Consider the following 22,987-nt stretch of genomic DNA (forward strand, 5'->3'; position numbering starts at 1 on the left):
TACCAAGTGTCCTGCCCTTTGGAATTTGGATTTACCTAGCCAGCCCTCACAATCACGTAAGCCAATTCCTTGCAGTGAAGCTGTTATATACCTCCTGTTGGCTCTACTTCTTGGCTGAACCCTGACTGATACAACCATCCAGCACAGGGCTAGGCCCCAAAATAGAAGCCATTAGTTAATAACAAACTACTGTCATTAATTAAATGCATACTATATGTACTGAGCTGAGCCTTTGTGCCTGGCTTTGTGCTAGATTCCAGGGAAACAGTGGAGAACAAGCCAGACAGTTTCCTTTCCTCAAGTTTACAGCCTGACTGAGATATATAGACCTGCACTGTCAGAGGACACTGGGTGATTATGGCTGGAGGCATGGATGTGGTGACTACTGTTGCTGAGACTGGTTCCCTCTGGGCTGGGTTTCTGAGGCTCTGCCCTAGGGCTGAGAGTGGTTGGAGGCTGAGACCGGGTGATAAATGGCCAGCTGTGACACTGTTACTCTGATAGTGATTGGCTGACCAGAATCATGACGGAACCTCTGACTGTGGCTATCGGGCAGTCACGACCTTCATCATAGCTTCTGAAGCCATGAATAATTGAGACTGAAAAACCATGGCTGGTGGATGTGTTTCTGAAGCGGGATATAAAATGCATCGTTTGATGAAAGTTACTGTCCGCGGTTCGGGAGCTAAAATCAGTTACTGAAAGTAGCAAAAGGCAACGTTTGATAGGGCGGAACTTGCAGGCGCGGACCAGTCCTTCCGCGACTGAGGGATCTGCCCGGCCCCTTTCGCCGTTGCTCCCGTGCGGCGCCAGAGCGGGAGAAGTTCCGGTGCGCTTCCCTGGTTCCTGAGCTTGGGGCAAGGCCGAAGTCGGTGAGTGCGGCCTCTTGTGCTCTTTTAACTGCTCTGCTTTCGTTGTCTGTGTGGCCCCGGCCACCCCTTTTCCCGGGTTGGGATCGCGGAGGGCCCTGAACTAGCCAGGTCTGCGGGGTCCCTCTCTATGGGCTGGAGGTGGGACCCATCTGTCTCTGTAGGCCTTTCTCCCTGAGAAACCGTCGCCCGACACACCGCGGCCAGGACTTCTTGGGACGCCCGGGGTAACTTGCTTTTTTCCTAACTTTAGAACTTGGGGCCCCGGAGACCTTGGCTCCGTTTGAAGTAGTTCTGTCCTACTCTTTGTAACTTCAGATAAGGTCTTTTCCGTTTGTTTCATATCTACAAAATGGATATCATGCTTTTATTAAGTGAATGCTTACCAAGCGTCTAATGTGTGCTAGAGATACAAAAGACTCCCGTCTTTCGGAGGTGACAGCCCTCTATTAACATTTGCAAAATTGCGGCTGTTATGAGTAAAATGGAAAGATTCACCGTGCCATGAGGGTGTATCACAGGATACCAGACCTATCCCCCAGGTCAAGGAAGCTTTACTGAAGAGGTGACTATTGAGCAGAGATCAGAAAAATGATTTGAAAAAGAGGGGAGGGAAGACTTTTCTACCCCGGGGAGCTTCCTGTTCGAGGATCTGAAAGAGGCTAATGTCTGGAACAGAATGCTTGTAGGGGAAGTATGGTATGCTACAAGCTTGAGGAGTTGCCAGGGCCCAGACCATGCAGGCCTTATAGGTCATAGTAAAAATTTCAGTTTTCCAAGAGCCACTCAGAGGGTATTAAGTGTGAATGGTGAAGTGTTTAGATTGGCACTTTGAGAAGGTTACTTGAGCTGTTGGATGGAGAAGGGATTGGAGGGGTGACTGCTCTCTGGGTGAGGGACATGGTAATTTAGAGTAAGGTGGTGGAGAGAAGTGGATGGATATGACTTTTTGCATTCCAAGGCATCTTCTTTGTGCCAGGCCATGTGCCAGCTGCTAAAGATATAGTGAAGAGAATTACAGTCTGGTGGATTAGAATGAAAGGAATGTCAATATCAAGGAGGAGCACACAGATGCCACAGGGAAAATGGCTAATTGATGAGCAGTTATTTTAAATGCAACTGCTGTTTATTTAGTAAATACTTATTAAGTACCTTCTGAGTCGAAGGTTGGGAATAGGAAGATGATCTAAATTATTCAGATCAGTGGCTTTCACACTTTTGACGATTGTGAACTACAGTAACAAATACATTATAGTTCAAATACAAATACATTATATATTCTTGTGGCCAAGAATCCTCACAACACACAAAACTTCAGAAAACAATACTTAGCTTTACAGAAAACAATACAGAGCATGATGTGCTCTGATTTTTAAATATTCTGTCCTTTTATTTTAAAAAGTTAATGCTGTTCAAGATCCTATAAAATTGATTTCTTAACCCATTAATGGGTTGTGACTCGCAGTTTGAGAAAAATTCTGATTTAGAGTGAGAGTCATTTGTGGTGGTTTTGGGATTAAGACAATAAAATGGCCTTAAGATTTTTGGAAAAGTGCTGGCCTTCCTTTCCTTATGGTTTTATTTTGTTTTGTTTAAAATAAAATGAATAAAAAGAATTCAAGAGGCAGCTGGTTCTTTGTGAAGATTTGGGGTATTGTTTTTACATCTGGCTAGCCTGGAAGTGCCTAGAGGGTGGTAACTGTCTTACTCTGTGAATGTTTCTTTTAGTGCCCAGTGAAGATCCTGGCACAGTGCAGGCACTCCGGGATTATTTGGCTGAATTGAATAGGTAGCTGTCTTGGGACTAGAAGGTTAGATAATTGTTTGGTTTAAATTAGTTCATGTTGGAACTATTCTAATAAATATAGAGGCAGTGTCTATTTGCTTACAGAAGTTTTACCAGTATGTCTTCATGGGTTGTTCAGAGGTAGATAAAATAAATGTTCTAAGCTCTTTCTCTTATAAATACTGATCCGAGGCCAGCCATGCCAGTTGAATCCACTCTGAGTGAGTAGTCCAGAGCTGCCACTGCCTGTGGACTGTTCGGGAGGTTGTTTCACTCCCTGGACTTCAGTGTTTAGACAAGTAAGAGGAGGAGGTGGGTGTGATTGTGGTTGTGGTTGAAAAGGTCTCCACTTGCCAAACCTGTGAATTTTGGATGCTAGGCACACACTTTCCACCTTCTGTCCATTTCTGGGCCTTCCCTGGGGCTTACAGAAAACTGGGTGGGTGCTTCTCAACTCTTCTGGGACTTTCCAGCAATAGGCTTTAGACAGAGTTATAATTTAAGACAGTTTAGACAGTGTTAGAGTTTAGAATGGGTTAGAAATTTTAGTATAGTTTTGTTATAGGAGGCTTTCTCCACCTTCCTCCTCTGTTGTGAGAGAGAGATCTGAGAATAGATCTTGAGTGAACAGTGGAAAGAACCAGAAGGGCAGGGTACCCAGGTTCTTATTGGGTCCTTGTGTGACCTTAAGCGTGTCACTTTTCTTTAACTGATGTCTTTCTAGCTGCGAAATGAGTGTTCTTGTTCATTAAACCAAAACACAGAAACTCTCTTTAAGTCCCATTTTCTTCATCTGTAAAAATGATGCAGAGTTGTGGTGAAGATGAAGGGAGATAACTATGTCAGGGGTCTAATTCAATATCTGGCACATAGAGAATGTTCATCAAATGAAGCATTCTTCCCCAGGTTCTGATTAACTCTGATTTTTTTTTTCAGCTATTCTGGAAGACTAGGAAAGTTTTTTTTCTGGATCACCGACCACTGGTCCCATGGCTGCCATGCAGATGGATCCTGAGCTTGCCAAGCGCCTCTTCTTTGAAGGGGCCACTGTGGTCATTCTGAATATGCCCAAGGGGACAGAATTTGGCATTGACTACAACTCCTGGGAGGTGGGGCCCAAGTTCCGAGGCGTGAAGATGATCCCGCCAGGCATCCACTTCCTCTACTACAGCTCTGTGGACAAGGCCAATCCTAGGGATGTGGGCCCTCGTATGGGCTTCTTTCTTAGTCTTCAGCAGCGGGGGCTGATGGTCCTGCGCTGGAATGCGGTCCGGGAAGAGGTAGACCTGTCCCCAGCCCCAGAGGCTGAGGTGGAGGCCATGAGGGCCAACCTCCAGGAGCTGGACCAGTTCCTGGGACCTTATCCATATGCCACACTCAAGAAGTGGATCTCACTCACCAACTTCATCAGTGAGGCCACAGTGGAGAAGCTGCAGCCTGAGACCCGGCAGATCTGTGCCTTCTCAGAGGTGCTGCCCGTACTCTCCATGAAGCACACCAAGGACCGGTTGGGGCAGAATCTCCCCCTCTGCGGCACTGAGTGCAAGAGCTACCAGGAGGGCCTGGCCCGGCTGCCTGAGATGAAGCCCAGAGCTGGCACAGAGATCCGCTTCTCAGAGCTGCCCACACAGATGTTCCCAGCAGGTGCCACGCCGGCAGAGATAACCAGGCACAGCATGGACCTGAGCTATGCCCTGGAGTCTGTGCTCAGCAAGCAGTTCCCCAGCAGCCCCCAGGATGTGCTAGGTGAGGAGGAGCGAGGCTCCTTTGAGAGTGGGCCAAAGGAAGGGTATAAAAAGGGGGGCTTTAAAATAGGGAGTACATCTTGGGTTATCTGGTCCAGTGGTTCCTAAACCTGACGAGTAGGCAGTCTTACCCAGTACGCTTGTTAAAGATACAGATTCCCAAGCCTTACCTCTGGAGGCTGGTTCAGAAGGTCTGGAGTGGGGCCCCAGCAGTTTGTCTGTCTACGTAACAGACAACCACTGTAGGTGAAGCTGATACAGGCAATCCTGTGCTTCAGAACCAGTGGTGTGGCCCAGCCTCCACACTACTGCATTTTACAGATTAAGGTCCATGGAGGGAAAGGACATGGGTGACTCAGTGGTGTGGTTGAAGTGAGACCAGAGTCCAGGACTCCTGGTTCCCAGGCCCAGCTATGTCCCTGGGGGCCTCTTATCTGTCCCCTCAGTTTGCTCCTGACTCTCTTAAGGGTTCAGCCAGAACAGTGATTTTTTTTAAATTGTTACAGTTTTTATTGTTGTTTTTCCCCCTTATTACAAAAATAACATGTTCATCCTAGAAGAAAAACAAAAATAAAATTCCAAATTCCACTACTAAGAAATAACCATTTTTTAATATTTTGTTGTATTTATTTTCCATCTTTTAGATACATATTTTTATGTATTTTTCAGGTGGTTTTTTAAAAATAACATTTACCTTTTTTATTTTATTTTTTTTGGTTTGGGGAGGTAATTGTGTTCATTTGTTTAGTGGAGGTACTGGGAATTGAACTCAGAACCTCATGCATGCTAAGCTTGGGCTCTACTACTGAGCTACACCCTCCTCTTCAGTTTTTAAATATATTTCTGTGTTTCCTTGTAGTCCTTTTAAATTCAGTTATATGTTGGTGTATGCGTATGATATTTTCACAAAAGACAAGATTATGATATATTATGTTGTAATTTGCTTTAATATAAACGTTTTTCCATGTCACTGAAACTCACTTCTCTTTAGTGGCTACTTAGGTTCCATAGTTATTAAACCAGCCTGTATGAACCATAGTTATTGAATCCGTTGGTGGATCTTTATGATGTTCCTGTTTTCCCTATTATAACTATTGTCTAATGATCCTCCTCTTGTGTCCTTTTGCCTATGTTTAGGGTGGGAATTATTGAAACAGAGTGTGCGTGTTTCCGGAGGAGGTTGCGCTTCCTCATCAGCTGGTTGATGATAAGCTGTTGCTCATCACTTTTGACATTTGACCTGGCAATTTAGCCAAGGCCTCTTCCAAGTGAATGGTTGAAGAATGACATCTTATTTCAGTTTATATTTCTTCAGTTACTAGTGACAGCAAACATTTGTCACAGCTTTAATAGCTATTAATATTTTTTCTTTTACAAGTTGTCCAGTATTTGCATATTTTTCTATTGGAAGATCAGTGAGAATTTTGAATATAGGGCCTTTTATAGAAATTGGCTCAGCTGATAAAAAGGGACATTTTAAAGGGCGTATCTGTTTTTTTATTTAATAAGTAACACTTGGAATTCTGGCTTAAAAATGGACAGAAATCCTGTTTTCTACTTCTGAAGCATTTCAGTTCTTCAAAGTAATCTTGTGAAAAAGTCTGTTGCAGGGATCACTGTATCTTCATGACAGCTCTTTGAAATTACTTCTGATCTGATAATTTAATTTTAGAGTAGGCCAGAAATGTATTAATTTAAATAAATGCCTTAAATTCAGAGAATAAGCTTGTATTTTCTCAAACTAACCAGGTAAAGCCAATTGAAGAAGCAAATCATTAACCTCTATCATACAGAGAAAATTTTACTGTATTTTGAAAATATTCATCAAATATCAAGACTACCTAGACCAGGTAACTATTTACAGAAAGCAAACTTAGTTCCACAAGGCTTAGAACAGGAAACTAGTTTTTCCAGGTCTCTGGAGGTGACAGAGATCAGACACCATGTGTTTGAAGAGGTATTTACTGTTGTTCTTTTTATGGCCCACATGTAGGTATGCCACAGAAGCCCTCCTTAAATTTGAAGTCAGAGAGAATGTCTCTGATCAGTAACAGTATGTTTTGGCAACCAAATTTGGCAGACACCCAGCTGCTTGCCCAAAAACAATGGCTTCTGGATTATCAGGTCTCTTTGTTTGAGACAGGCATCTGGTGGAAATGTGGGATAATAACTTAAGATTCCTTGAGTGCTACTTTGTGCCAGGCATTATGTTAAATGCTTTATATGTGCTATATTGATTCATTTAATCGTCACTGCAAAGCTCAAATAAGGAAATTGAAGCATAAACATATTAAGTAACTTGCCCAGGGTCACACAGCTGTGAAGTGGTGGAGCTGAGATTTGAACCCAGGCAGTTTGGCTCCAGAGCCACAAGCTGCTCATAGAGATTAAATCACAGAGCCCTGTGATCAAACAAACAAAAATAATTTGGCTGGCAGTCTAACCCTGGAAAAGTACTCTTGAATTTTCCTGTTCAAGGAGGCTCTAGGACTGTTCCCACCCAATAGGAAATCTGGTTTATCTTTCCTCTGTTCAATTGCCGAGCATTAGATATGTGACCTTGGGCAAGTCTACTGACCTCATGTATAAAATGAGGCAAATACCATCTTCTCTGACCACCTTGTAGAGTTGGGCTGAGGATTACATGGTGTAATGCCACATTTCCCCAACCCTGAAGCAGACTATCTGTATCAGAAACACCCAAGGAGCTTGTTAGAGCTTCAGATACTGAGGCCCCATCATCGGTCCTCATCCAGGATCTCTGGCGGTGAAGCTTGGGCAGCTTTAGTTTTCACAAGTTCTCCTAGTAATTCAAATGGACAGCCAGTTTTGGGATTCACTTGGCATAATATCCATGGACTCGTTTTGTCAACTTTTTAAGTGCCAGGCAAATACTAGATGTACCTCTGCTGTTGCAGTCTGATTTTATAGAAACCCAAAACTGATTTGGTTTCTCTTGCAGTTCAGCAGGTTTTATTGAGTAGCTTCTAGGGACAAAACCCCTTTCCAGGTCCTGGAAGAGTCACAAGGACAGAAAGCCCCATTGCCGAGGCCCAGTGCAATTGACGGCCTAGGAGAGTCAGCTGCTACTCCTCTCCCTAAAGATCATTTCTCCTCTCTGCACCTTCCAGGTGAGCTCCAGTTTGCCTTTGTGTGCTTCCTGCTGGGGAACGTGTACGAGGCATTTGAGCACTGGAAGCGGCTCCTGAACCTTCTGTGCCGGTCAGAAGAAGCCATGGTGAAACACCACACCCTCTACATCAACCTCATCTCCATCCTGTACCACCAGCTCGGCGAGATCCCCGCTGACTTCTTTGTGGACATTGTGTCCCAGGACAACTTCCTCACCAGCACCTTACAGGTGAGCAGTCTTTCAGCTGATACCCCAGTGGGTCAGAATTAAGGCCAGGGTCTGAGAAAGCACCCTCGGAGGCTTACTTTTTTGTTTCTTGCTATTCTTTCCTGAGCCAAGTTTTCTTCATTTCAGTTTCCTAATCTTAGGCTGTTTTCTGGTTCTGTCTCTCCTTGGTTGTGAGCTCCTTAATGCCAGAGCCCCTCTCTCTGTGCCACCTTCTCCCCAACTCTCCTCCGGAGTGCCTAGCCCTGGGGTACTTGGAATTTGAAACAGTCCCACCACTTGAGTTACTTAGCTCAAAACAGTTTTTCTTTCTCTCTCTCTGTAACCATAAGTTGCTGCAACCCAGTAGGACAGAGTTTTGAAGCTAGTTATTCCCAGGGAAACATCTGCAGCTCCTTAGATCTCATTTAAGCATTAAAGTAACTTTGATTTCCTTTTCAGACAAAATGTGCCAGTTTCTGCAGAGATTCTCTGACAGAAAAAAGTGAAATTTGCTTTTAACTCAGCAATTAAATTTTCATTATGAGTGGTAATTAGGGAAGAAGCTTCAAACAACTTACAATCTTCATCCTGTGCTATTTCCTCCCTTTGCAAACAGATTAGCTTCCTTTATGTTCTTGAGACAACCTCTGCCACTCACATTTTGTAACTTTTTCAAGTATGGAAAAGGCAGAAGCTGCAAGCTGTCAGTTTCCGTATGTTCTGCTCCATGACTGCTTTCTTCTCCCTGTGCATGAGAACCCCACAGGGCCTGCTCCTTAAAAAGTGGCGATTCACTAACCTCCCACTCCCACCCAGGGTAAGGAAAGGAATGAACTTACTAGGTGCCTGTTGGCATTTAGTAGGCACCACAGTTATCTCTTTATATAGGTACCCTCATTTAACCTCTCTGCAGCACTGTAAGGCAGGGAGGATTATTCCCATTTTATAAGTGAGAATACTGAGACTCAAAAAGGTTAAGTCATTTATGCATGGTCATACAGCTGGTAAGTAATAGAGTCAGGATTTGTACCCAGGCCTGAGTCTTGATTTAAGACCTGTGCTTATGCCCCTGAGTACTGAATACAATGTAGATCCCCTCAAAAGATTCTTGACTGACATTAGGGGAGACACTATCAAGGATCACAGGTACAGAGCTCTTCTAAAACTGACATACTGTTGGAAAAGTCCCTGTGATCAGGCAGCTGACATAAAACTCCAGGAGTTGAAGGACTTGTGTGGAACACAGAGATGAGTCAGTCAAGCTGATGGTTTGAGCTTGGTGTATTCCACTTCAGAAGAGTTATAAAACTGCCCTTTCATTGGTTCTTGATATAACAGAAAAATTAAATCCCTTTATCCTTCCTCTGCAGGGGAAATCCGCCCCACAGTTACTGGGTTATGGGTTGCAGAGTAGTAGGATGCATCAGCCTGCTAACTCGCCTCTGGCAGTGGCTGTGGCCCCCGTGAATATGTGCTACCCTTGTGATGTGCGTTAATGCTGCCGTGCAAACATAGGAGGGTCACGCTGCGTTGTTGGCTGTCCCAGCCATTGTCAGCACAGCCAACAGCTGAGCTCTTAATTGCCGCAGCTTCGTCGCCAGCAATGATTTACGAAGCAGAAAGGGCCCAGCTGGATTTCTCGATGTCCAGGTGGGGTGTGCAAAGCTGATGGTTAGAAGAATTCTGTCTTGGGACTTCTCACCAAAAAAATTTGATGTCATTATTTGGAGAAATCTGGGACGTGTGCCTTTAAAAAAATATATCAACACATGTTTTTGAGCATCCTTTCTTTATATACAACACTCTCCTGAAAGTGTTGAGGAATACATATATGAGTTAGCCAGGGTTCCTGCCCTCAAGGCATCTCTTCATTGATTTAACAGGTATTTGCTGAGCACCTGCTGCATTCAAGGCCCTGTTCTAGGATGGGAAATATAGCTGTGAATAAGACAGAGTCCCTGACTTGTAGTTCATATTTTGGTGGGAAAATAAACAAATGAATTAATCAGATAACTCCAGATAGCACTCAGTGTTTTAGAAGGCAGCCCTGCCCCGGTATCATTTCCCTAACCCAGGCCTTTTCATCTCATCTAGACTGTGTCAGAGTTTATCAGCTTCCATGTTTACCCCCGTCAGCCCATCTGTCTCCCATGCCACCACCAAAATGCACCTCTGATCCTATTTCTGTGGTCTTTGTTGCCTAAAAAGTTAAAAGCCCAAACATAGGTCATTCTGATCTGGATCCTAACCTGGGTGTTTTTAGATGGACAGAGTGCATAATTCCTGTGGCAGTGTAAATAGATGACCCTAATATGATAGGTGTAAACAGTGAAGTCTGATCAAAGGGTATTAGGAGCACCAGAAAGGGATTGGTTCATTCAGACTAGGTTGAGGTTTGAGGAGACAGAGAAATGGCTTTTTTGTGAAGGGGGCATTTGACCATGAGCTTGAAGGATGACACAGATTTCAACAGGCAAAATGTGGAAGGGATATTACAAAACTTTCTTCTATTTTTTCTGATGGAGAGTTACATTGATGCCATCTTGGCAGTGAGATCCTATCCCCCTGCACGCAGGCACTCACTCCGGGTGCTTGTGAGTGAATGAATCAGCCCATAAAAGTCTTCCTCAGCCAGCCGCCTGCTCTCTCCCCGCAGGTAGTCAAGTACGTGGAACTGACTTTCTTACTTAGGAGTTTAAATGGCTACTACCCATGGAGAGGGACTGGTGTTTGTGTGTGTAAGCACTTAAAGACAGCCACATTAGTTTGTATAAAATCAGCTACATAATGCCCTCTGCCATTAGAGGCCTTTTTGAATAGATGCCACTGGTTTTTACAAATCCCGTGGATTTAGCTTGAATAAAAATTATTTGTTTTACAAAAATAGATACAGTTTTTCCTTTTATTTAAAGCAACTTGAGTCATCATTATTTGTTTAAAACCAATGAAAGGATAATCTGAATTTAATAGTATGTTATAAAGTGAGTTATTTGCAAAATAAAGATTCTTATTGCTGATTGCATAGCATTTAGGCGTAGTCACATACCCTGTTTTTTTTTTTTAATACATTTAGTCACATAGGCCTTATAGGCTTTCCAGCTTCATTTCTTGCCAGTATTCTAAATGCTAGTGTCCATCTTTAAGTCTTGAGGGAAAACACTAGCTCTGACAATGATGTCTATAGTACAGGCATACCTTGGAGATATTGTGGGTTCGGTTCCAGACCACCACAATAAAGCGTGTATCACCAAGAGTGAGTCACACAAGTTTTTTGGTTTCCCAGTACATATAAAAGTCATGTTTATACTATACTGTATAGTCTGATAAGTGCAATAATAGCATTATGTCTAAAAAAATACTTTAAGAAATACGTCGTTGCTAAAATATGCTAACCATCATCTGAGACTTCAGCGACTTGTAGTCTTTTTGGTGGCGAAGGGTTTGAAATATTGCGAGAATTACCAGAATAGGACACAGATGCCAAGTGAGCAAATGCTACTGGGAAAATGGCACTGATAGACTTGCTCGATGCAGGGTTGCCACAGACCTTCAATTTAAAAAAAAAAAAAGCAGTATCTGTGAAGTGCAATAAAACAACATATGCCTGTATTTTTATCATAACACCAGCTATGATAAATTTCACCTACCTACTCCTACACCTCCTGCCGTCAGCTATCACTTCTGCACATTTACTGTGCGTTATTTTCTTTAGCCTTCACAACAATGCTGGAAGTTAAGTATATAATCCTATTTTACAGGTGAGGAAACAGGAACAGGGAGGTCACATAATTTTGCCCAAGGTTGCCAGAGCAAGTGGATGGCAAGACTGAAGTTTGATTCTAAAGCCCACTGCGATGGGCTCCCATATATGATTACAGCCCTTGATGAAACAGACCAAAATCTTTAAACTGACCTCAAGACATGATTCCTCCTCTTTGCCTTTGTGGTAATCATTGTGGAGTGATAGTCTTGCTTTTAATACCACTTTCTTCTAAAATGTACTACCTCTGGCTAGTTTTATTCTAAATTGAATAATCATTTGGGAATTGAAAAAATTAGGAAATTTCATCTTTTTGGTCTAGCCAAAAAATAGGATAAGAAGTGACTCAGCTACCTACGGTGGTATTTTGAATTTCTCAAGGTGACCTGACTGAAATCAATTTACTTAACTAGAGTTTAAGAGAAAGCTTTCACATTTCTGACTAAAGTAATTTACAGTTTTACAATATATACTTAACGATAAAAGTATTAATACCTTTTTTACATTTGAAGAAAAATATCTAATAGGTGTGCTTTTAGTTTTAGATAAATGCAGTTGTTTATGAAGTATTATCCTATTTCAATAGTATTTTTTAAATATCCTGGATTAACCTTACAATATTAAGATGGTTCATTTCTCAGTGATTTTAAAAAGTGTTCACTTGATTTCATTTTAGTAAATAAAATAACCAGATCATTACAAAATTTTCTGAAGAAGGCATAAAATTAATCTAAAAACAAGAGAATCAAAGTAAATTATTGTTTGAAAACCAAATACTGTCTAAAAATTTCTTCTGAATTGTGAGTTTTAAAAATACCAAGTTTATAAACTATAGAGACAAAAATAGATCAGTGGATGCCAGGGGCTGGGGACAATGGGAGGATTTGATCACTAAGGGGCATTGTGAGGGAATGTTTTTGGGGGTGGTGAAACTGTTCAGTATCCTGGCTATGATAGCATGTGGGCCTTCAAACTCACAGAACGGGATACCAAGAGAAAAAACCAAGCATATATCTATCTTGATTATATAGTGGTTGCATGGGTGTATATACTTATCAAAATGAATCAAACACTTAAAATGGATGAATTTAATTGTATATAAATTGTTCCTCAATAAAGTTGATTTTTTAAAAAGTCAACTGGCTGTGCCCTGGGTCCTAGAGGCCTGCAGAGGGGACAATTCCAGAACCACCTGGTCTCCTAGCCCTTTGGCTCCCCACAGGGCATTGCTGAAAATATCAAGGATGTATTAAGTCTATGTCAAGACTAAAAGAAGGTCTTGGTAGGGAAGAAAGATTTCGATTTCCCTACTTGGACTCAATCCTGCTTGACATTTATCACCATTCTCATCTGTACAATGGGAATAGTAATTTCCTGTCCTACCTCCATGTTTATAGTAAACATTAGACTGACAAGTTCTTTAAAAAGGACATAGCACTTTTCAAAAATTAGAAGCCTAATTTTTCAGACTGAAGTCTTGTGTGAAACCTGCCTCTAGCTGATTTACCCCCAGACAGTGTTTGAGAGGTGGGTTGGAAGGATGAGTGATGAGAATGAGCCCAGCCATTCCAGCCTCTCACTGATGGCCATGGCCACATGCAGGGCAATCCGTCGGACTCATTCATATCTGTTCAGTGAGCATCCTGTGGGCCCTTACTCTGTGCCAGGCCCTGGGCGATCTGTGTGGGTCACATTGATAATTAGGAAGTGACCCCTACTCTGAAGGGATACAGATCACTGTGATGCAAGCAGAGTGTGAGAAATGCCATAAGGGAAGCTCAGGCACAGTTCTGGGGGACAGAGGTTAGAGCAGTTCCATTCAGCTTGGGCTTTTATAAGAGGCATGTCACAAGGAGCTGGCTCGTGAGCCAGTAGCGTTCAGGAGCCTGGTAAATAAGCCACCTCCTCCCCAGGGCAAGTCCCTTATTCTGTCCAGTACCATCATATAATTATCACAATCATTTGGTGCAAGCACTGTGCAAAAGGGGACCAGAAATGGATTTTCATAGAACCTATGGTTTTCTTCATCCTTTCGTTAATTAAACATCCTTTTTATATGTCAAACTCTGTACTAGGGGTGGGATGCAGGTATGAAAAGGAGTCGCTGCTTTGGAGTTGGCCCCTCATCTCTTGGGAGAGCTGGACAGTAAGTGGACTGCCCCTGACTGAGGGTGAGGCTCTGTTCCACATAACCTTGGGCGCCAGGGGAGCACAGAGGAGCACCTGCTCCGTCTGGCCTGGGAAGCCATCCCAAAGAAGGTGGTGGCTGAGCTAAGCCTGAGCCACTAGTAGAAATCAGTAGGTGAAGGAGGAGAAAGCAAGGGTGGAAGAGTGTTATAAGCAGAGGGAAAAGCATGTGGGCAGAGAGGCATAGAAGAAGCAGTAGAGCATGTCTAGGCAGCTGCTCGACGTGGCTGGAGAGGAAGGGGCTATGTAGAGAGTAGTACAATTTACCGTGTAAGAAGGGAGGACAGGAAGAGGCTGATTCAGCCAGCAGTCTCCCAGAACCTCTGAGGACAGACCCATGGGTGTGCAGGGCCTCCAGCGCTGATGCTGTGTGAAATAAGGCTTCTCTGCTTCCTGTACCAGGCACCCCCGCAGAGTTCAGCCAGCTCCACATTCAACACTCCAGAGCAAGCTCCATTAGCTGCGTACAGACAGGCCGCCGGCTTCCCCACTGCCCTCTTGCTGCCCAGCTCACGCTGCCCTCTAATTAGTTACTGATCTGGTATTTTGTTGTGGCTATGCTTCCTGATCCTGTATTTAGTTGATTCCCAAGTAATGAAACCAAATTCTGTAAGCCCCCTGCCTTCTGTTTCTGCACCCTCCTCCCTGTTACTTCTGTTCCTGCTACCACCCCACACAGTGGCTCTAACCAAAGACCACTGACAATGTGCCTCGCTCTTGCTAACAGAAAGATGGTGGAGAATTGGGTGGAGGGAGGTTGTTCCTGAAATCAGCCACAGAGTACACCTGTTACCTTTGTCAGGTCAAAGCCCCTGGAGCCCAGATTCCTTCTGTAGTGGTCTGCAGGCCAGCTGTGGCACAAGGGTGATGTGGATCAAAGAGCTGCTCGTGCCCCTGTATCTGTGGGGTGGTCCTGCAGGGAGCCGACGAGAAGTCTGGGAAAAACTACTCCTTCCTTTCTGGTAGTTTTGACCCAGCCATTTAACTCCACTCAGCCTCCACTTCTGTAAAAACCGGCATCCTAGTATGTCTTCCCAGGGCCTTGTGAGGATGCATTGGGATACTCTGTGAAACTTCTTTGAAAACAGTAAAATAGTGTGAGAAGGAGTAATGGGTTTGCTGTCATTCTTAGAAGAGGTTGGGATCCAAGGAAGTCTGGAATGCAGTTTCAGTTGTAGAGAAAGTTACTGTTCTGTCCCTGCCCATGTTTATATTAGATGAAACTGAATGTAAAAGAACATCAGAACAAGGGATTAATATCAGAATATATAAAGAACTCTGATGACTCAAAAACAAAGAAACAAATCACCTGGTCAAAAATGGGCAAAGGGCTTGAACAGACTGTTCTCCAAAGAAGATATACAGATGGCCAGTGAATACATGGAAAGTTATTTGACATCACTAATCATTAGGGAAATACAAATCAAAACCACAGTGAGACACCACTTCACACCTATTTGGGTAGCTATTGTAAATAAACAAACAAACACAGACAATAACAGATGTGGGAGAGGATGTGGAGAAATTAGAACCTTTGTTCATTGCTGATTGTAAAACGGCACAGCCACTGTGGAAAATAGTATGGTGGTTCCTCAAAACATTAAACAGGATTACCTTATGATCTAAAACCTCCACTTCTGGGTATATACTCCACAGAATTGAAAGCAGGGACTCTATAAGAGATATTTTTACACCGTTGTTCATAGCAGCATTATTTATAATAGCCAAAAGGTAGAAACAACTCAAATGACCAGTGGCAGATGAATGGAAAATAAAATGTGGTTTATACATACAATGGAATATCATTCAACCTTTAAAAGGAAGGAAATTCTGACCCATGCTACATGAGTGAACCTTAAGGACATTATGCTAAGTAAAATAAGCTAGGCACAGAAGAGCAAGTACTTATATGATGTACCTAGAGTAGTCAGATTCATAGAGACAGAAAGTAGAATGGTGGTTACCAGAGGCCAGAGGAGGTGGAATGGGGAGTTAATGGATATAAAGTTTCAGGTGAGGAAGAGAAAAAAGTTCTGGAGATGGTTGGTGGTGATGGTTGCGTAACAGTGTAAATATACTTAATGCCACTATTAAAATGGTTAAAATGGTAAATATTATGTATATTTAGTGCAATTTAAAAAATAATTTTAAAAATGGTTAAAATGGTAGATTTTGTGTTATGTATATATTACCACAATTTTTTTAAATACCAGAATTTTAAGAGGAATAGAAACCTCAAATTGGCAGCCGGTGGCCCATTTGGATTAGACATTTAGCATTTCAGCCTCATTGGCTTAGGCCTGGGACTTTATAGGATCCAGGGGTTTATAAGCCTCCCATACCTTTCTTAGTACCTGCTGGTGTAGCTACTACCTCTTCCTCTAAGTTATTGCCCAGGGCCCAGTAGATCTCCCTAGAGGGCAGAGCGAAGGTGATGGCCCCACTGGCCTTACTCTCAGTGGGGCATTTCTGCCCAGGATAGTAATTTTCCATTCTAGTCCTGTCCCAGCTTCTCAGCTGGGCTTGGACCTTCTCTCTTGGTTTAGGGGGAGCACAGCAGGTGTCCTGAGCCTGTGCCAGCAGCAGCTGATCCACCTGCCCCAGAGAGCTGAACACCATGAGGAAATTTCCACAGCTTTTTCGGCCCCTCTGTGTTCTCAGGAGTGACTTATCCTCTGTTCTCTGTAGGTTTTCTTTTCCTCCGCCTGCAGTGTTGCCGTGGATGCCACCCTGAGGCAGAAAGCTGAAAAGTTCCAAGCTCACCTGACCAAGAAGTTTCGGTGGGACTTTGAGGCGGAGCCTGAGGACTGCGCCCCGGTGGTGGTGGAGCTCCCCGAGGGTGTGGGGACTGGCTAACTAGGAATGCTCTGGGCCAGGGAGGCCCCTTCCCACACGGCTGCACTCCTGGCTTCTCCATTCATCCGTCCAGTTGGGACCTGCCGGGGCAGTAGCCCCACCAGGGTCTGCAGAAATAGAGCCAGAATTCCCTCCTTCACAAATAAATAAGTTCCTTCAGTGCCAGAGAGGCTGTACTCCATCCTGAAGACACATTTGTGGGTTCCCCATCAGCCTGGCCTTGGTGCTGACCTAACTGAATTCTAGTTGGGCTCTTGGGAGAGACCTGCCTCAGCAGCAGCCTACTGCTTCCAAAAGGGAAGAAGTTGAGCTTATTCCACAGAATGGTTAGAAAACAGGAAACTTTGGGCTCCCCAGGAGTCTGAGATGTCAGTTGGTGACTTTTTTTTTAAAGTTAAACAGAGGATGATAGGGAGATGGGCCAGAATTTCTGCCTGCACCTCATTGAGCAGAAATACATCACACCAAACGTGGGCATGTGACCTCTCTGGAGGCCCAGATTGGAGAGGGCATAACAGAAGACAGTTGGGTTCTGAAGAGTGGTCAGCCTTTGCTTTCTCCATCTAAGTACCTTTCTCCTATCCAGAGGCCCCAGTGAGTAGTCATTCAAGATTATTGTGGTCCCTGACCTCAGGGGCCTTACTAGTGTCACACCCCTCCTATCTGCTCCCTTCTGCAGCCTCAGACCCACAAGTGGAACTTGGCAACAACCCTCTTGGATGGCCCCATTACTCACCAGCGCCACCATGACTGATTGATGACCTGGGATTCAACAGCAAGAGGAAGATTCTTGCTCTGCATGGGCTTCTTTGGCCCTGTTGAAGTTCTGTGCCTTCATTCAGAGCTCCAGAGATGACCTGGTCAGCCTAGATCTTCCCAGTCGTGCTGTGGTGCTGTCAGCCACAGACATGATGATGCTCTGTTTCCCGGGGGTCCTGAGGGTGTGCCTGCACGCACACCATCCCTGGCACCCTGACCTCAAACTGTTGTGTTATGATCAGAGTCCCTGTGCCATTCTTTTCCAGGGCTGTAGCTCACACCAGGTTTCTGAATGAGAATCCCTGCTGGTTAAGACTTTGGTTCCACTTGTTTCCTTGGAGTTGTTTTTCCAAGAGCATAGTGTACATTAAAGTCTTTGAGTTGAGACTAAATCCCCTTGTGTGAGTCCTGCAGTTAATCTTCCCAGTTCCCAGCACAGCTAGACACTGTCCCTAAATGCACATGTCCTCCCTCCCAAGCACCAGGAGACCCTGCTCACCCTCTGCAGGCTCTGGAGGAGACAAGCGACCAGCCATGTCTCCTCTCACCAGTCGGGCTTCCGAGATGGGCACGCCTGAAGGAAGGATCGAGGCCTTGTATCCATAGAGTAACCAGAAGTTTTTCTTCCCAAAGCCCACTCATCAGAATCACCTGGGGAGCTTGTTAAATGTGCAGATTACAAGGGAGTAAAGCCCTGATCCATGCAGCGACATAGACAAACCTTGAAAATACTGTGCTGACTGAAAGAAGCCAGATGCGGAGACCACATGTTATATGAATCCATTCATATGAATCGCCCAGAGTTTACAAATTCATAGAGAGGATTACCATGGGATGGGAGAGTGGGAAATGGGGATTGACTGCTAATGGATACCAGGTTTCTTTTTGAGGTGATGAAAGATTCTGAAAGTAGATGTTGATGGTTGCCTAACCTTATAAATATAGTAAAAACCACCAAAAGTGTACACTTAAAAATGGTGACTTCTGTGGTGTGTAAATTATATCTCAATAATAATTTATGAAAGTTCAGACTCCCAAGTCTCACTCTACTGGAATTCAAAGGCAGTGAATCTGGATGTGGCATGCTCGGTTTTGAGTTACTACCTGGAAGTGACAGCTCTGCAATTTAGTACCTGGAGCTCCACTGGGGCAGAACTTGTCTCCCACTGGCTTTGTCAGGGTGGCACCTGGAAGTTGCATCATGTGACCTTGTTCTCTAAGCCTGTTGGTCTTATGTCTACACAGACACTCCCTCTCCGTGCACCCACACAAGTGTGTTGAAGAAAAGTAGCTACCATTTACTAAGTGCTCTGTTACTTCACTTAATCCTCGCACTAGGTGGTAGGTGCTATTATTATCCCCATTTTACTGATAGGAAAATGGGCTCAGAGAGCTTCAATCATTTTGCTAGGCCCCCCAGCTAGTAAGGACTGAGGACGAGTTAAGCCCAGCCCGCGGTGTCCATAGCACGTGCTCAGCACCGCATTCACTGCTGTGATGTACTTTCCGACCCTTGCATGTCCAGGACAGCCTTCCCCTCTTCCTGCTTCCTGAGATCTAGCCTTGGCCCTCTTGACAGCCAGCTGTGTGACCTTGAGCAAGCCACTTAACATTCTCTGGGTCTCAGTGTACTTGTGTATAAAATAAGAGAGTTTGCTTGAATTGGGGGTTTCTGGCATAGATAACTCCAGGCTCCCTCAGGCTCCCTCCACCCAAAAAATGGACCCTTGTGTTATTTTAAATGTTTTCAAAAGGGAAACTACATTTACACAAGATAATATGGCTGGGCTGACAAGAAATAAAACAATAGATCTCTTGTTTGGGGCTAGAGTGACATCGACTCTGTGTCTTTTCCTGCTTGTCCCAGCTGGCAGTCCTCTATGTGTCTTTGATGAATAAGAAATGTGAAAACAAATTAATTATTACTTAACACTTGCAGTATTTTTGGAAGGCAGAAACCTTCCACACTGAGAACCAGTGGCATTGCTGATCTCTAAGCTCCCTTTCAGTTCCAGCACATCTAAAAGTGAAGCTATTGGCAGGACCTGGCCTGATTTTAAAATCCCCTCAAACACAGGCCTCCTGGGGTCTGGCTCTTATTTGCAAGGCTGCTTTATCCTATTAACAGAATCAGCAGAGGTAGCGACTTTCCAACCCGTTCCGCTGTCCCTGTGACAAACCCTCGCTGCTCTGAGCCCGTTCCATCTAATTTCTCACCACTTGAGCAGTGGAGGAGTCCCCGCCGCTGATTGCCTCTTACCATCGGTAATTATTTTCCCAACGTCACCCCCTTGTAAATACTATTTAATATTCTCAGGGCGCTGTGACATGTTGGTTTCTCCAACTAATCAGACTTCGGCTTGACCAAGATGCCATCCCCTGCTGAAACGGGAGGTGGAAATACAGAGAGAATGCCGTGGCAAAGCCATCACTGAGTCACGTCCTCCAGGTTTAAAGCAGGACGGACTTGAGAAGCTCACCTGAGCTACCTGCTCGTACTGGGGGCTACGTGGTCCTGTAAGTCCGCAGAACCACCCTTGCTGACCATGGCACTTCCTTTCCTCAGAGAATTCACATCTGGCCCAGGCAGGCTTTGTTTTCATTAGACCCTTCTAGATCCTTCTGTTTCTGCAGTATCCAACATCTCCGGTGCTGGCTCATTCTCCTTCCAAACCCTGGGCTCTTGCGTGGACCGGACTCCCTGCTGAGATGGGTTGAGCGCCAAATATAATGTCAGCTGCTCTCTGCTAGGGGGAGGGGAGGAGCGTGTCCAGCCCCTCCTCCACCTGCTAGGCCTCTGTCCTTTGTCCTCAATCTGATGCTCACCTGGGTAGACTCAGTAGATTTCTCTGGAAAATAGAGATCCTCAGGGTCCTCAGGCTGTCAGTTAAAATGCTTGGTGGGAGGAAGACAGGAGGAGTAGGAGGCTTCCCAGCCCAATGTCAGGAGGCCTGTTCGAAAGCAGCTCCACAGGTGTCTCTTCCTTGGGTCTCTCTGCCTTGCTTCTTCCCTCCCCAGATTTCTCCATTTTCCCTCTGTCCGCCTCCAGACGTTTTTACCAGGCTCAAGTCTGGACTCTACACATCTAAGAGGATGCCGACAGATGGAGTTACATCTTGAGGAGAGGGAGCCATTACATGAGAAGCAGTCAGAGAAAAATGTGGGACCTTCACTTAAGAGCAGAGAGGCTGGGAGAGCTGTCTTGAAGGAGGAGGTCTCTCATCCTTCAGAATGCAAAGCCGGGACCCATAGGACAAACTGCAGGGGGCAGAGGTTGACCGTGTTCCTCCTTCACCCAATTAATACTTTCTAAGTACCTGCCCCTGTGAGCTTAGTGGGGCAGGGGAAGGCAATAATCTTAATAAGTAGATTGTTAGAGTGTGTTAGTTCTGAGAAATGCTTTGGAAAAAAATAGAGCAGGATAAGGAAAATTGGGAGTCCCAGCAAGGTAAGAAGATATGTTACAGCTTAAATGAGGTGACATTTGAGCAGAGATTTGGAGGAGGTGAGCAAGCGAGCCCTGTGGGTATCCAGGGGAAGAGTGTTCCAGGCAGAATGAACAGTGAGTGCAAAGGCCATGGGGCAGGAGCATATCTGGTGTGTTAGAGGAACACCACGGGGTCAGCATGGGGTGAGTGGAGTGATCAAAGGATAGAACAGAAGGAGAGAACATCTGGAAGCTTACAGAGGGATCACATTGTACAGAGCTTAGGGGCTATTGTAAGAATGTTGCATTTTACTCAGTGAAATGGGGACCCATTAAAGGGTTTTAAGCAGAAGAGTGACATGATCTGACTTTTGTTTTAACAGGATCACTAGCTGCTGTGTTGGACGCAGACTGCAGGGGGATGGGTGGAAGCAAGGAGACCAGTAAGCCGGCGAGTACAATAACCTAGGTGAGGGCTGATGCAGGCTCGGATTGGAGTGGTATCAGGTGTGCATGCCGAGGCTAGATTCATGACTCAGATCAGGGATGGACTGGATGCCTTTCAAGGGTCTTCTAGCCTGATAACCCCTCCTTCTTTGAAGTCTCAGAATCTTGGCAGAATACTGATTTGTATCCCCTTACTCCACCCCTACCCACGAGTCCCCTGTCTGCGGTCCCATCAGGAATCTGCCAGCCCTGTCTGTTTGCAAATGTCCCTGGTACATTCAGGTAGGTGGGGCAGTGATGAAGGACTCAGGAGGGCTGTCACAGGAGTTCTGGACAGTGTCAGGGAGGCAGGGGACTCCACAGCTCTGCTGAGAAGCAGTGAGTCAGGGCCATGTAGACCGTGGTCGCACCGTCAGCACCCATGTGGCTGTTCTTGCTGCCAGTGGGCAGTGAGGATGGCATACTTGCTGTTCAGGGTTCTGGTGACCAACAGAGATTTGAGGGCTGTTGGTACTAATTTGTCCTGCTCAGGAATCATTCACACACCCACCCCTACCAGGGAATGTCCATGGACTTTGAGGTGAATCATATGAGGCTGCATGGATTGGGGCCTCCCTCCTTGCTGCTGAGCATGTGCTGGGTCCTTTGCCATATTCAGGCAGAGCCCCAGGTCTTCAAGGAAGGTCTGACCATTCTTCACCATACAGACAGTGAAACAAGGCTCAGAGAGGTGAAGCACAGGCTAGCGAGTCTCAGAGTCAGAATTCCAGCCTGTCTGCGTCCAGCACGGCCCTACCACTGCGCTGCTCTCCTTAATAAGGTCGGTTACATAATCTGTGATAATTACCAGTGGATCCAAGGCTGCCAGCCTGATAACTAGCAGTGTCAGACTCTTACAAATGTGGTGGGCAGCCTCCACTGTCCTCTTGCTAATGTTTCCGCCCAGGCTCTTAGTGTCTGTCCCTGGTCTTGGGCACAATGAACCAACCTGGCTTGAATGAGGTGTCACCTGGCTGTGGGAGGAGGGGGAGCAGCATGTAGTCCAGAAGGAGGCTGCTTCTGCCCTCCTTACAGACCACTGAGGGTGCACCTGAGCAGAGGCCTCTTTCACCCTCTCCTACCAGAGTTGCTAATGAGTTTGCAAAAGGTATTTGCTTTAGGGACAGATCCTGTCAGATGTGGGGCCTCTGAGGGGCTGATTCACCCCCTGGACACCCCCTGTGCCTGGACACCCCCTGTGCATTGATAAGCTGTTTTATCCTGAGTCCAGTAGCCGGAATGTGGAGAAAAGGATGGTGAGGGCCTGGAGGGTATCTCCATGGTTTGAGTGGAGAAGGCTGAACTGTCGTTCATTTCTCTTTTGGAAATTGTCTGTTTATAAACATTTTCTCATTCTCTCATTTTTCGTTCTTTTTAAATATGCATTTATCTTACTATAATATATCTTAATATTAGAATATTTCCTCCAGTTTTACTTTTAATTTTATGATGTTTTGAAATGTGTACTTTACTTCTTTATGTCAAATGTCGAGCTTATTCTTTTTAAATTTCCCACTGTATTAATGCTGAAGAGTCCATTCCCATATCAAGATGAAATATATATTAACCTGTATTTTATTCTAGTGTTTCTCAGTGTTATGGGTTTTTTTTTTTTTTTTGTATTTTGCCACAGTCAAAACTATGTTTCCTCAGCTCCACTTAATCCATCCCCACTCCTACCTTTCATACCTCACATCTGTTCTCAATTTTCCTCTCCAGATTTTTTTTTTTATTTTAATGGAGGTATATCACTGGAGCATCCGGACTCCGTG

At 44.8% G+C, this 22,987-nt stretch overlaps 1 protein-coding gene across 2 annotated transcripts; it reads left to right on the plus strand.

Annotated features, from left to right (window-relative positions):
• Nucleotides 1-772: 772 nt before the first annotated feature.
• On the plus strand, nucleotides 773-17,694 carry AAR2 (AAR2 splicing factor). Of its 2 annotated transcripts, XM_072944147.1 has the most exons (5): nucleotides 773-872; nucleotides 3,592-4,401; nucleotides 7,532-7,761; nucleotides 16,376-16,467; nucleotides 17,223-17,694. In XM_072944147.1, exons 2-5 carry the CDS (start codon nucleotides 3,645-3,647, stop codon nucleotides 17,299-17,301), a joined length of 1,158 nt encoding a protein of 385 aa, XP_072800248.1. In that variant the 5' UTR covers nucleotides 773-872; nucleotides 3,592-3,644; the 3' UTR covers nucleotides 17,302-17,694. The 2 variants fall into 2 exon arrangements, with proteins under 2 accessions (XP_072800248.1, XP_006202641.1); XM_006202579.4 differs by having other exon boundaries at nucleotides 16,376-17,694.
• The last annotated feature ends 5,293 nt before the right edge of the window (nucleotides 17,695-22,987 follow it).

The sequence above is a fragment of the Vicugna pacos genome, chromosome 19, assembly GCF_048564905.1.
Source record: "Vicugna pacos chromosome 19, VicPac4, whole genome shotgun sequence".
Taxonomy (NCBI): Eukaryota; Metazoa; Chordata; class Mammalia; order Artiodactyla; family Camelidae; genus Vicugna; species Vicugna pacos.